The 14,172-nt window shown below is 37.5% G+C and overlaps 2 protein-coding genes across 3 annotated transcripts in view; both read right to left on the bottom strand.

Annotated features, from left to right (window-relative positions):
* LOC127420603 (cyclic AMP-dependent transcription factor ATF-7-like) overlaps positions 1-5,143 on the bottom strand; it is a 50,099-nt gene extending 44,956 nt beyond the window's left edge. The window contains exon 1 of the mRNA XM_051663028.1: positions 5,070-5,143. The gene's annotated coding sequence lies outside the window, so the exon portion shown is untranslated. The remainder of the gene's footprint in view (positions 1-5,069) is intronic.
* Positions 5,144-5,536: 393 nt separating this feature from the next.
* LOC127420608 (ankyrin repeat and SOCS box protein 8-like) lies at positions 5,537-13,550 on the bottom strand. 2 transcript variants are annotated; one of them, XM_051663034.1, is made up of 4 exons: positions 13,317-13,550; positions 12,091-12,275; positions 11,903-12,007; positions 5,537-9,223 (listed from the first exon to the last, which is right to left on the bottom strand). In XM_051663034.1, the coding sequence occupies exons 2-4, from the start codon at positions 12,217-12,219 to the stop codon at positions 8,588-8,590; spliced, it is 870 nt and encodes a 289-aa protein (XP_051518994.1). In that variant the 5' UTR covers positions 12,220-12,275; positions 13,317-13,550; the 3' UTR covers positions 5,537-8,587. The 2 variants fall into 2 exon arrangements, with proteins under 2 accessions (XP_051518994.1, XP_051518993.1); XM_051663033.1 differs by lacking the exon at positions 13,317-13,550 and adding an exon at positions 13,074-13,286.
* Between the last annotated feature and the right edge of the window lie 622 nt (positions 13,551-14,172).

Below are 14,172 nucleotides of genomic sequence, written 5' to 3'. Positions count from 1 at the left end.
AACTTACTCGCCCTCATGTTGTCTCAAACTCATATGACTTTCTTTCTTCAGTGGAACACAAACAAATATATTTTAACAGAGATGTCTGTTTGTCCATACAATGCAAAAAAATGGGCAATGCAAAATGATTGGGAAATTATAAATTCACTTTGAAACAAAACCTCTTCGGAGCACTCATGTTTATAACCTGACTGGAACATATTGGACGCCCCTCAAACCCGGAAAAAAAAAACTCAATGGATTTGCACGAATTCATCAGTGACTTTTTTTTCCTTCAAAACAGTGTATTAAGCGGAAAGGTAAGCAGTTTCTATCCTTGACTTGTAACATTGTTCTAACCATTCGAAAAGCTAATGTTAGCTCTAATGTTATGATCTCTCCACCTTGTCGGCAATGCAATTCTCCAGTGCAGCGATTAGTTATAAACAAAATAATTATACAAATTAATAAAAACAAATTAATTTATTATGATCGATTTATTGTAACATGACAACAATAATAACGTCTTTATTGTATACATACCTTGGCTGTTCTCTGTCGATGTTCTAAACCAGCTTTTGAAGCATCCGTCTCTATAAATAGTCTAGTCAGGTTGCAAAACATACTCCACTGGGATTCATTGATTGTTTTTTATTTAACCTCTAGAGGGCGCCGTTATACTATAGAACAGAGGAGTTCAGACTGTAGAACCCTCCAGCACCGGCCACAGAGGAATTAGTCCAAAAATAAATATCGGAAACTATCAAAGTTGATTTTTTCCAATAGCCAATAGTTTAAAAAACTCAACTATCTGCCATGGTTAATCGGTAAATCCGATATATCAGTCGACCTCTAACTCAAACCATTCCCGAACAATGTGTGGCAGAGTGCATCATCCTGCTGAAAGAGGCCACTGCTATCAGGGAATACCATTGCCCAGAGCAACACACTCCCTTTACCGGCCTGTCATCTTACCATAGTGCATCCTGGTCCCAGGTAAAGGGAAACGGCGCACACGTACACGTGATGTAAAAGAAAACAGGAATCACCAGACCAGGCAACCTTCTTCCACTGCTCCAAGATCCAGCTCCGAAGCTCACAGGCCCATTGTAGGCACTTTCGACGGTGGACAGGGGTCATCATGGGCACTCTGACCAGTCTACGGCTACGCAGCCCCATATGCAGCAGGGTGAGATGCACTGTGTGTTGTGACACATTCCTCCCGTAATCATCATTAAAATGTTCTGTGACTTGTGCCACAGTAGACCTTCTGTCGGTTCGGACCAGACAGGATAGCCTTCGTTGCCCTCATGCATCAATGAGCCTTGGGCGGCCAACACCCTGTTGCCGGTTTGTGGTTTGTCCCTCCTCGGACCTCTGTCAGTAGGTACTCACGACTGCTGACTGGAAGCACCCCACAAGCCTTGCCATTTCAGAGATGCTCTGACCCAGTTGTCTGGCCATAACAATTTGGCCCTTGTCAAAGTTGCTCATGTCTTTACTCCTGCTCATTTCTACTGCATTCAACACGTTGACTACGAGAACTGATTGTTCGCTTACCATCTAATCTACCCAGACCTGACACGTGTCCTTGTTAGGAGATGATCAACGTTATTCACTTCACCTGTGAGTGGTTCATGTTTTGGCTAATCGGTTTATATAAAACAAAAACATACAGTTTACGTTTATTGCAAAATATTCCGATACACACAAATATATAAGTAGTTTGAGAATGCAAGGAGACTGATTAGTTTGTGTCATTCAGAGTGCGTCATGGGAGTGGGCAGTCGGCTTATTTTGCGGGTTTTGTTGGCCGCGGTTCTATGATTGGTGAAGCCTTCTCTGCTGGACCATGGGTAATGTCGTTGTTCAACAGGAATTCCACTATTATATAAGTTAGCATTGAAAATCAATTAGTCTATGGAAGAAATTAATGGGATTTTTACTTCTGGAACCAGACTGTTGCGCTCAATTGAACTCTGAACATTCGTTTAAGATCTTATTAATATCCATGACATTTCTAGGCCTGTAAATCACAATTGTAAAGTTTCCTCATATTTCCAGGTCTTCCATGACCATAGGAACCCTTTGTTATATTTTCATTTTGCATCACAGCCCAGTTCCATGGGATCAATTGGGCCATATCAGTCAGACAAGCACCGGGACAAGCAGCATCCTGCTGTTAACTTGGATTTCTCCAACACAGCAGGTGGATTGTGTAGCAAGGACCAGCTATAATCAGCTTCAGGCATACACTGTTTGATGCTGTCTGCTAGGAAACTGACAAAACAAACTGTATTAATAGCTCCAGCTGAAGCCAAGAATGAGGAATCTGGAGTGTGAGCTGCCAGAGAGTAAGGGAGACCCCATAAAAAGAGAGCCACAGAAAGGGGGTGGGGGGCAGGGAGCGGAGAATGGAATGAATGGTTTCGGAGTGTGTTCGGAAACTCACAGGTAAAGTCCAAGGATGGTGTGGATCGAACGCGTCAGGGACAAGCGATCTATGTAACCTTAGTGAATCTGAGCTTTGGAAAATGGAACAAATGAAACTCTATATGCATGTCTGCATGACTGTAGTGTGCCACTTCCATGGTGAGGAAATACACAGTGCTATGAAATTGGCAACAATGTGCTCCCCTCTGTAGATAATTTATACTGTCGTTATAACAATATTAGACATGTTACAAGCCAAAAACACAGTGATGCCTAATCTCCACACCTGCATATGGCAAACACAAAGAAAGTTAGATCCTGCTTTATGATTATAAACAATGCAAAATATGACTTGTATATACGCATTACACAAACTCTAATATTCCAGTCGGATCTGGAAATTTTCTGAAAGGGCTGCTAATTAAGTTAAGATGGACAGACCAACTCAAATTTGGCATTTTCTGCTGTTTTCCTTAACATTATAACAGCACGATGGAATGTAAACATCATATTTGAATGATCCCAAAATCTAAGAATTCTGTCGCTTTGCATCCATCAAGCCCACCATGCCTGCCAAAACCGGAAAACATTTTCCAGCCGCATACACTGTCCATTCATTATTTCCACAACGGAGTGACTCCCGCCGTCTTCGAAAGTCCCAGTGCTTCATGAGCTGGACACACCTTTTAGAGCAAACCGAATATTACATAACTTTAGAACAGCGCAGATGCCCAGAATCACCTCAACCACTGTTGACAATTCACCCTTTTTGTCTCTTTCACAGTGGGGAAAAGTGCAGAATTGTTTAAACAGTCTGCTATTTGATCTGTTGTAATCCTCCATTGTTTCATATGGACACCCATCATCGCATGGTCAATCACACTATTCTGTATACAACTGTTGCCTGGATAACTTACATAATGATAATAATAACCCTTCATTTGTTCTTACAGTTCTGACTTCTAATCATTGAGTACAATTTAACAATGTAACTGGTGACTTAGCACTGAAAAACACCAGATTGCATCATGTGAAAGACCTCAAACTGGCATATGAAGTTCCTTCCTGTGAAACGTCTTCATTTAATACATTGTGAACCACTGCAGTTATAGAGCCTTGAGGTACAGCACATATTAGCAACATGCATGCATGGCTCCAAGCCATTAATCAAGCATTTTAAGGCAATTACTGTAACAGCTGCAAAAATGCTCATTAGTGCACATACATATATGTCTACTGAGAGAATGATGTATTATATGGGGACATCCAGTCATTCCAAAGTGCAACATTATTGGAATTTAACAACTGCCATGTCAAGATGACCTATAACTACAATTAAAGGTCCTCCAACATACAGATGGTGTTTATAGGCACTAAAATGGGCCATTCAAACGCTCAGATGAAATAAGGTTGATTGTATCCAGCTGTTTAAGGGGTGTGTTTTTGCACCAGAATAAAAATTATGAAAACCTCAGTTAATCTGAATGATCTTGGCTAAAAATCCAAATTCGTTCACACATCAACAAGTGTCTGTTTTAAAACACATTATTTAAATGTGAATAATTTGCTTATGTGATATACATTCCTGACATTTATGCGGGGCTTATCTCTTCTTGACAAAAACCTTTAAGGTGAACATATGCCCAAATGAAATTGTAATAACAGAAATTTTACAAGAACTCAGGAAAACTTTTAGCAACAAAGAGCACGTTAGTACCTGAAGTTTAGTTGAAAATATGAGGAGCAACATTACTAGCAGTGTACTCTCTTTCTGACCCTAGACATGCATGTTTGTCCGTAAGCAACAACAACAAAATACAACTTTTATTAGGGAATGTGCTTGTGGCAACTGAATTAACAAGAGTTGGTGGCTTTAGGTTTAAATATAGTTTTCAGACATATTAATGTGCAATTTCAAACTTGTGTGCTGGATTGCTGCACTAGACTAAAAAAGATCTTCCTTTTTCAGTGCTCTCGCCGAAACTAAATGTCGCTAACTATTTAGCCATCCTATGCTAACTTGATGTTAGGCGAACATGCCACTTTAAAGCCAGCCTTTTCCCGCATGTGCCCGCCCATTCCTTGTTGTGATTGGTCGCAAGCATGTCAATCGAAACAATCTGATTGCTGATTCGCTACAATACACGTCAATCAAGAGCCATAGTTAAGTCTCATTGGTGGACGGAAATCCCACTCAAAAAAAGAATTCAAGGACTTCCAGCGCACAGGCCGCTCATACTCCCCCCCGACAGAAAAGAAAAAGTATGCAGAGAGTACTTTGAAACATATAAACTAAATTACGTGACTGTTGTGGTGTCTTATTTGCCTATTTATATCAGTTTAAAACATTATTATTGACAAAAATTAAAGTCATATGGTTATAGTATATTTCGGATAATACATGACGGCGTGCGGGCATTTTTGTATTCCTAACATTTTTGCCCTCGCATGTCAAGAGCACAAATCTGGACGAGCTGCACAGACTGTATGCGGTAGTCCACTGCCATTCTGACAGCCGAACAGTCGCCTCATAAAAGTTACTCTCGATCACAGACAACCATTTTTTATCAGATATAAATAACACTTGAGAAGGGTTTCAAATAAAGGCTACCATCGATTCGACATTTTTGACAGAAGAAGAATGTTTACAAACTTACCACGGCGCCCCTCTCTCTCTCTCACTCTCCTCTCTTGGAATCTGACACGCCCATCCCAGTCAAGCCTCGCGAGATGTTGACGTCACACCAGACCCTCTCCATCAACACTCACCTGAGGGCGCGTAGTGTTCTGTGGTGAGAAATTTGACCCGGACAGATGAAATGAGATGTAATGTAGCCTTCAATCTGTAGGAAACTGCCCGCATATCTTGATATATTAATCTAGACTGTAAATGTACATAATGCAAATCTGAACCATATGATGCTGTAGTCAGACCAATAGTAATCCTTTCCTCTTGGCTATAGGTAATAGCCAAAATTACTATTCCTCGTTGTACATGCACAGTAAAAATTGACAACCAGATGCAATTTTAAATATAGCTAGGACAAATATGTGAAAATGGCAAAATATATATCATAAAGCCATAGATTAAAGAATGATGTGGAACAAATATGGGGAATTTCAATTTCTCTATTTACAGACTTTTTTATTATTCTGACATAAATTAGTTATAGAAAAGGCAAAGGAAGAAATGTTTTTAATTATTCATTCAGCCCCAAAGACCATACATACTTATTGGCTTTACCCCTATCTTTAGTTGTTTGTCATGCAGTCCTCTGCTACTGATTGTAAACTCCTAGTTTTGTTATGTACATATTATTTTGGGGTTTTAATATATATGATCAGATTAGTAAAACTAAAGCAATAATATAGCACTGACAGAAAACTGAAGGTGATTGGTGATGGCTTTGAAAACAAAGGAAGATTGTTGTAGAGGGCCTTTATTCAGTCCTACTGTAGTTTCCTTCCTGACTGATTTAAATTCTCTTTAAGAGGACATCCTGTGGACACGAGTTTAAATAAAGCATGATGGAAAACAAACATTACATGCTGAACAAAATAATTGAAAAATGTATGTATACAATAAAAAAAAAAGTGCTCTTTTTCAATGTCCTATTCAAAAACTCGAGAAGTGTGGTTTTTTCAATATAAAAAACATACAGGAAATGTAAGCAACAATCAAATATAAATGTTTTGCTGCTGAGGGAAATTAATCAGTATAATATAGTGTTAGTAATTAATGGTGTCATAAGATGTTTGTTTGGCCATTAAGTAATTATAAGTAATATATAGGTAATTATAACTAGGATGATTTTTATTCTGACTCATTCCTGAAGAGCCAGTATGACATAATATTATATATATACAGTACTTTGCAAAAGTTTTTGGCACATTCGATGTTTCACAAAATCATTTGTCTTAAGATGGTTATTTTATATCTTCTGCTTCAGTGTATTAATAGGAAATATCAGCTTTAGATTCCCAAACATTCCTTTAGCAAATAGTAGAACAGGGAGCCCTGCAACAGATGGCATTGCCCCCACAGAGCCTGGATCTCATTGAGTCAGTCTGGGATTGCATGAAGAGACAGAAACAATCGATACAGTCTAAATGCATAGATCTGTGGCAAGTCCTTCGAAATGCCTGGAAAAACCCATCTGACAACAACCTTGAACTTAACTGTGCACAAGTGTACATAGGTGAATTGGTGCTGTTTTAAATGCAAAGGGTGGTCACAAAAAATATTTGTTTAGTTTGTTTTATGTTTACTGGACTTAGTTAATTAGTTAATTGATAAAAAATATTCATGGAATTATTTTTGAGAACTGCCTAAAACTTTTGGACAGTGCTGTATATATACACGTGTATATATACTATTCACATATTGGTCCTTCAGGGAATATATATAAAATCTATATATACATTATTGTATTTTTTAACAAGGCAAAATGGCCAAAAAAAAAAAAAAAAAAAAAAAAAACAATTGCACAAAAACATTCCTATGGGCAGTGGTTCTTATGGTAATTCTACTGCTTTTACGACTATTTTATGTCATGTAGTATTCTATCGCCCTCTACTGGTCCATATTTGAAAAAAAAAAACAAAAAAAACAAAACAAAACCAAAACACACACACACACACACACACACACACACACACACACGTTGGTTTAGCTATCCTTATGAGGACCCTCCATAGACATAATGATTTTTATACTGTACAAACTATAGATTCTATCCCCTAAACCTCACAGAAACCTTTTTGCATTTTTACATTTTCAATAAAACATCATTTAATATGCCATTTCCCTTGTGAGGACCACTGGCTGGTCCTCACAACGTAGGTGATCTCAGGTTTTACTATCCTTGTGGGGACCAAATAGTAAAACCTGCACGCCACACGCACACACACGCACACGCACACGTGCTCTCTTTATCATAACGTTCACGATTCATTTAGTTTGAGAAATAACTGTAGCAAATACGCTTGCACAATGCATGGAGGCTTTTGCTTGTAAGTCTGCATGCATGAAACTAGTTCAGATGTAAGCACTTCATCCTTCTTAATCAAGCAATATGACAACAGCAAAATGAAAACAGAGTTGAAAAAAAATATTTGAGTTTTACAAGATGTGATACAAGCGTTGACCTTAATTCCTTTTAGACATCCCCCTCATTGTCTGCCAAAAATTGGAATGATCAAGCTAACATGACAAACCGCAGGTGAAACACTTTGTGAATTGAACATTCCCAATATCGACACAGAAAATTCTTGTTAAGGTCTGCTATATTTTCATCTCAAACTTAGAATCACAGCTCATTTTCTGCAATCATTAGCACCAAAGATCATTCAAACACTCTAAATCAGGTAGTAGTGGAAGTATCATTGAGAAATATTTATGATGAACTTGTTTATTAAAGTGGTAGATGGACAGAAATAGATGCCATTATAGAAGTGTTTTTTCATGGTCCTGTTTCAAAGTGACAATACACCACAAATATAATTAGCCTTTTGTGCCCGGTTTACCACATTTTTCATTTTCCAAAGCCTTTCAGGATGGATTCATATTTGATGACTGGGATACCTCATAAAATAACTGAACATAAAAATGACTATTTATTTGACTTTAAAACTGAGCAAAAGGTATAAATAACTATGTTTTAAAAATAATCAAATACTACTGCACACATTAACAAAAAAACTTTTTTTAGACGTTTGCAACACAAACTTTATATAGGATTATAACTTAAGTGCTATGTTAAAGTGTTTATAATTATTTTGTTTCCATATGATTAACTGGTAAATAACAGTAGTCAATTATTTTCTTGTTTTTACAATTAGAAGATTTTACATATATTTATGAGTTTGAGCAGAGATGTTAACAACATAACAGGTTCATACATTTCTGGCATCTCAGTATTACCGTGTATCTCTGTCCTACCAGATTGGTACTTCTCTGCATCACTTGATCGTACTGCAACCCAAGTCTGAATGTGTTTGATGATATTATAGCAACAAAAAAGAAAATATAATAATTTCCTCCATTATTCACTCACTGTATATGGACACACACTTCAGATTGCAGTCTGATTACAACAGAATACAATCACTTGTTCACATACACAGATGACATCTACTATTAAGGAGTCTTCACTCTTCCTCACCTACCCTGCCCTCAGTCTCTGAGGAGCACATATTCTTTAACTGACTCTGGAAGGGGAAGCTGTTTGACGGCAGTGGGGAGGAACTGCACTCCCAGGCTACTGCGCACAGCACAGCGTGCCAGTGCTCGCAACGTAGGTGGCTGGGCTACCAAACTAGTGAGTCGAGCCAGTAACTGAGGATCCTTACTGAGCTCACGTGGTAAGGAGCCATCTGCCCTGCGGATCTCGAACCGCCCCGCGGCACGGCAAAGCAGCTCAAGGCACTCTTCCTCCTGTTCCGTGCCCAGGCCCCGAGCCAGCAGCGCCACCAGCCGGGATATGGGCGTCTGGCCCTTTAGGTTGGTGACATGCACTTGAGCACCATACTCTAGCAGCACACGCACGCTCTCCAGGTTGCCCTTCATGGCTGCCCAACTAAGGGGTGTGTCGTTGTTGTAATCGCGAACATTGGGGCAGGCACCACTCTCCAGCAGAGCTCGTACACACTCAGGGTTATCTTTAAAGGCAGCCCAGTGCAGTGGGGTATCCTTGTTGCCGTCCAGTGCATTTGGCTGGGCCCCGTATTCCAGCAGCAGCTCCACACAACCTTCATCCTTCTCTGCAGCATAATGCAGTGCAGTGCGGTTATAACCATCCAAGGCATTAACCTGTAATAGAACAAGACGACTGCCGTGCATTAACAACTTATGAGGCCAATGTTTAATTTCTGCGCAACCAGGGGTACCAAACAAATTTGCTTTAATAATAGTTTCCAAATATATGGAAGCCCACAGAGCCAAAGGATTATTATTATTTTTCTGATCTTGAGAAAAAGAGAGAGAAATAATACATAATAATAATAATACAAATAATACAGAGAGAGATAATACATTTGCATGTATTCATTTCGTAGATGCTTTTATACAAAGCGAATTCAGCAAAAGCTGTTCATCCTACACTGTCAATACTAACAGTTATCACAAATTGTAAAAAAATACAATACAAAAATACAAAAATAAATAAAAATAAAACAGTACTTGAATTGTCACACTCTGGAATCATAGCTCAAATATATACGTTCTTTAAACTTTGGCTTCAAGTACTACTAACTCAAAAAGATAAAAGTACAAACTTTCAGCTTTGTAGAATACTCATAAGCCCTTGCACTTGAATAAATTTAGTACACTACCGGTCAAAATTTTTGAAACACTTGACGGAAATGTTTCTCATGATCTTAAAAATCTTTTGATCTGAAGGCGTATGCGTAAATGTTTGAAATTAGTTTTGTAGACAAAAATATAATTGTGCCAACATATTCATTTATTTCATTATAAAACTAAAATTTAATAAAAAATAAAAAGTTTTGAAATTGATGAGTTGGACCAAATAATAAAGAAAAGCTGCCAATAAGTGCCCAACATAGATGGGAACTCCTTTAATATTGTTTAAAAAACATCCCAGGGTGATACCTCAAGAAGTTGGTTGAGAAAATGTCAAGAGTAAATGTCTGCAAATTCTAGGCAAAGGGTGACTACATTGAAGATGCTAAAATATAACAGAGTTTTGATTTATTTTGGATTTTGTCACAACATAATTCCCATAGTTCCATTTATGTTATTCCATAGTTTTGATGACTTTACTGTTATTCTAAAATGTGAAAAAAAAATTATAATAAAGAATGAGTAAGTGTTTCAAAACTTTTGACCGGTAGTGTATGTTTGATCAAAACAAAAAACTTATGTAGAAAAATAATAACTGTTCAAAAATGTATATAGTTTTAATACTTATGACTATTGTTGTTGTTTTGTTGTAGCTGGTTGATAGTTGTGATTTGTATGAAGTCACCATTAGGGTGGTTAGTGTTACCTCTGGTGAACTTGGAGCCTGTTAAATTTAAGCCATTCTTTTTTACTCAATTGTACTTTACAAAAGTGCAGATTTATGTGCACTAAGAAGTTCTAAGGAGAATCCAATGTGCGAAATGACTAACCGAGATTCCAGTCATAATTTCCCTTATACTGTATTTGATATGCTATAACTCAATTTAAATAATTAAATAAAAACAATGATACTTTAATTACAGATGAGTTAGGTTTACTTGTAACTAGTTAACGTTACTTAAAAAAATAAGTTCAATTTACTAGAGCCAAATAAGTACATTTACTTTTTTTATGTAAGGTCAACTAATAAGATTTTATAGTGTAAGGAGGAAATATTATGAAAAGTATTGCAATACAAAGTTTCAAATTTGCTCAGAGAAGTACAAACAGAGAGGGCAGTTAGAGACAGTGGTGAAAAAACTGATTTAAGATTTAATTTTAAATTTTTTTTTAAGAAAGAAGACAGTTCGTGCATTAGTAGGATTACGTAGAGTCTTTAGATTTTTCTTGAAAGTTCCAAGAGAATCGGAAGAAAAGATTCCAAGAGAATCTTCCCTTTAACAGGAAGAGAAAGTAATGATATTAATAATAATACATAACCTATGTGGGCTTCCGTATGCATGGAAACAATACAGAACAACAGTCAGGTCCCAGAAGTAAAAATCCCATTAATCCTTTCCATAGAAGAATTTAACGCTAAATTATAAACCTTTTAAGAGAGTCCTTCTGTGAGCTCCGAGGTTGTTAATCGATGGTATATGCTTCTGTTCAAAGCCATCAGTCTGTATTATTTCAACGTAATTTTTTAGAAATCAAGTTTAATAGAGGAATTCCAGGTGAAAAACTACACCATCCATGATCCACCAGAGAAAGATCCACCAATCAGAAAAGTGCACCAAACAAGCACTGCAGCAACTGCCCAGTTGCATGACATACTGTGAATGATGCAATCGTCCTATACTCTCAAGCTACTTATATATCTGTACAAAAGTATATAAAGTATATATCTTATATACTTTAAATCAATAGTTTTATATTTTTCCATCGTTTTTACTTCGATTATGTCATTCACAATACTTCATGGGATTGTAGTTCATGCCCTCATGTCTTGTACCTTTTTCTTTTAGTCTGATTTGAAATACTTTTGGCTTCAAATCAAAGTTTGCAATGTTGTAATTCACATTGGAGCTGGTTGGTTTGGTTCATGGCTTAGAACTCTTTTATGAAGGATTTTATGAAATCCCGAAGGAAAAAATGAATGGGAAAAATACTTCCGGAATCAAGACAGTTGAAAAAGTGGATGGGCACTGTTGTGCTCTATTAGGCCTATTTCTGCAACTCAGTTTGTTGCCAACAGTGACACAGAAATTGCACACAGTGAAAACACTGAGGATTCACCTGCAAATACAATGCTCATAAAGACTGACAGGACTTAGTCTTGTTACAAATCTGTCTTGCATATTTTACCTCTGCACCTTTCTCCAGCAAAAGCTCCACACAATCAGCATCAGCCACCATGCAGGCACAATGTAGAGGCTTCAGTGTGCCATGCATCCTATTGACATCTGCCCCCTGTGAAAGGAGACGTTTGATTAACCAACCAACTTATTTCGAACATAACAGTTTATTATTAAAGCTTTGGTTACACAACTTACCCTGCGTATAAGATCTTCCACATTATCATGTGGGAAGGAGCGAATGGCAGCTATGGTTCGAATGAGCCTTTCCGACAGTGAGTATTTGCTCTGAATACTCTGCATTATGTACCACATAGTAGAGCTCATGTGGAACTAAAGAACATTTCACCCAGAACGGGTGACACCACACCTCGATAAGAAGGCTTTGAAAACAAGAGAAAAATCCAAAGAAAGAAAAAAACAATGTTAATAATACAAGTAAATGCAACATTTTGCATTGGGAATCAATCATTCTGAGCAGAGAGAACCCCAGTTGTATTTTAGCACTGGGTGTGTGCTTACTGTAGCTGCCATGTTTACATTCCCATTGTTTTAATAGCTATCAGAGGAATATTTTAAAGCACACCCCTTCAGTTCACTTTGAACTGTATGACTGTATAAGTGGCAACTCCGTCTGATGGGTTTTATAAGGCTGCAGTCATAATGTTTATATTTATGTATGCTCATAATGTTTGGTTATTTTCGTATAATAGCTAATTGAAACGCTCGACCATGCAGTAATAGTGTTGATCAAAACATGCATACAGAATGTAGATGCAAATAACGAACGTAAAAGAAGCAAAAGCGTTGTTTGCTGCCCGCCTCCTGTCTTATGCTGTCAACAAAAGGTCGCATCATGACAGCTCAGCTAGCGAAGACATTCAAGCTTAAACAAGCAAATAAAGTCCAAAATATGCAAGCTTCATGGTGCTACTAATCTAATTGCATCGAAATCAAATATTCTCACTAAAAGACAGTGTTGCGTTTATGTCTATTACTCCGGCTTGTGGTTGTATGGAGAATGTCCTGCCGGAGTGCATTAGCCATTTGGAGCTAGTTTCGACACCCGGAACGCGCGCGACATAGCATATTTTCTTACCACTGGATCTTCTTAGTCATTCACATAACAACAGCACAAGGTAAAGTACATATTCAAAAAATTTTAAGATGTGAAACGGTACCTCAACGAAGTGAAAACAGCTGCAGGTTTGAAGCGAATGCGCGAGTGTGTCCGCTCAACACAAACACTGTGACGTCATGAGAGGAAGTGATATATGAGAAACAAATCGTTTGCATTTTAAAACTCCATTTATCGGTCTGTTTTCATCAACGAATCGCTGTTTTAGCGAGGATAGGCTAGAAATACGGTTAAAATTAGTCATGCGCGTCTGTGTGTGTGAAAGGTCTGCCTTTCCATACCGTACCGTTGTTCATGACCATTTTAGACATGATGGGCTCGGTGCTGAGGGAATGTCAACAAAGTTGCTTTCAAGGCAAATCAGTCCACTTGGCGGCAATCTTGGGACCGCTCCCGGCCAGCTACTTTCTATGGAGACAAGCGGCCTAAAAGGACAGCTCCAGTCTACTGGAATGTGGAAAGACCGAAATCTCCATAACCTTTGGTCAAGATTACAAGTAACGAACATATTTAAAATCAACAGTAAAATCTGACAACAACGATATTATAAATTGTGCTTCTTTAACTCAGATCACGCAACAAAAAAAAAAGAAAAAAAAAAAAAAAGGGGGGGGGGGGCTGGTCCAGCTAATGCGCATGCGCATTCTCGAGTTAACTGCCAGGTGATGTCTGTATCTAAAAGATGACTGCCTCTTTGACATGTAAGGCGGGACTTTCTTTTTTACATCCGCCATATTGATTAATGAAGTTTATTTTAGGACCATTAAGGACAATTTTTTTTTTTTTTTTTTTTTTTGCCTTGTCACACCATTTTCATGATATATTTTCATGAAAATTAACCACTTAAAAATATAAAAATTTATATAATTAATTTATTTTCATTATGGGGTGAATTATGATATTTCATTTCCTAACGGGTTTTTTGAAATTCACCCGTTAAGTTTCTGAGAAGTAGTACATATAGACATATAAAGTCTAAAATAAAATAAACAATACATATTAGGAAGTATAAGAAGTCTGAAAGCAATGTTACTCACAAGCACTCTTTGTAATAGTTTTTCTCCAAACATTGCCTTTTGTGTCTTATTTAAAATTGCTTACTGATGCTGTTTTAATAATATTGATAATAGTAATAATAATAT

This window comes from Myxocyprinus asiaticus, chromosome 29 (genome assembly GCF_019703515.2).
Source record: "Myxocyprinus asiaticus isolate MX2 ecotype Aquarium Trade chromosome 29, UBuf_Myxa_2, whole genome shotgun sequence".
NCBI classification, from domain to species: Eukaryota; Metazoa; Chordata; class Actinopteri; order Cypriniformes; family Catostomidae; genus Myxocyprinus; species Myxocyprinus asiaticus.
This window is presented reverse-complemented; position numbering and strand designations above follow the sequence as displayed.

Coding starts and splice junctions, on each gene's coding strand:
- LOC127420608 (XM_051663034.1), bottom strand. CDS start 12,219: ATGAGCTCTACTATGTGGTACATAATGCAGAGTATTCAGAGCAAATAC. Junction 12,008..12,090: donor TGGAAGATCTTATACGCAGG/GTAAGTTGTGTA, acceptor CTCCTTTCACAG/GGGGCAGATGTCAATAGGAT. Junction 9,224..11,902: donor TGCTGGAGAAAGGTGCAGAG/GTAAAATATGCA, acceptor GTTCTATTACAG/GTTAATGCCTTGGATGGTTA.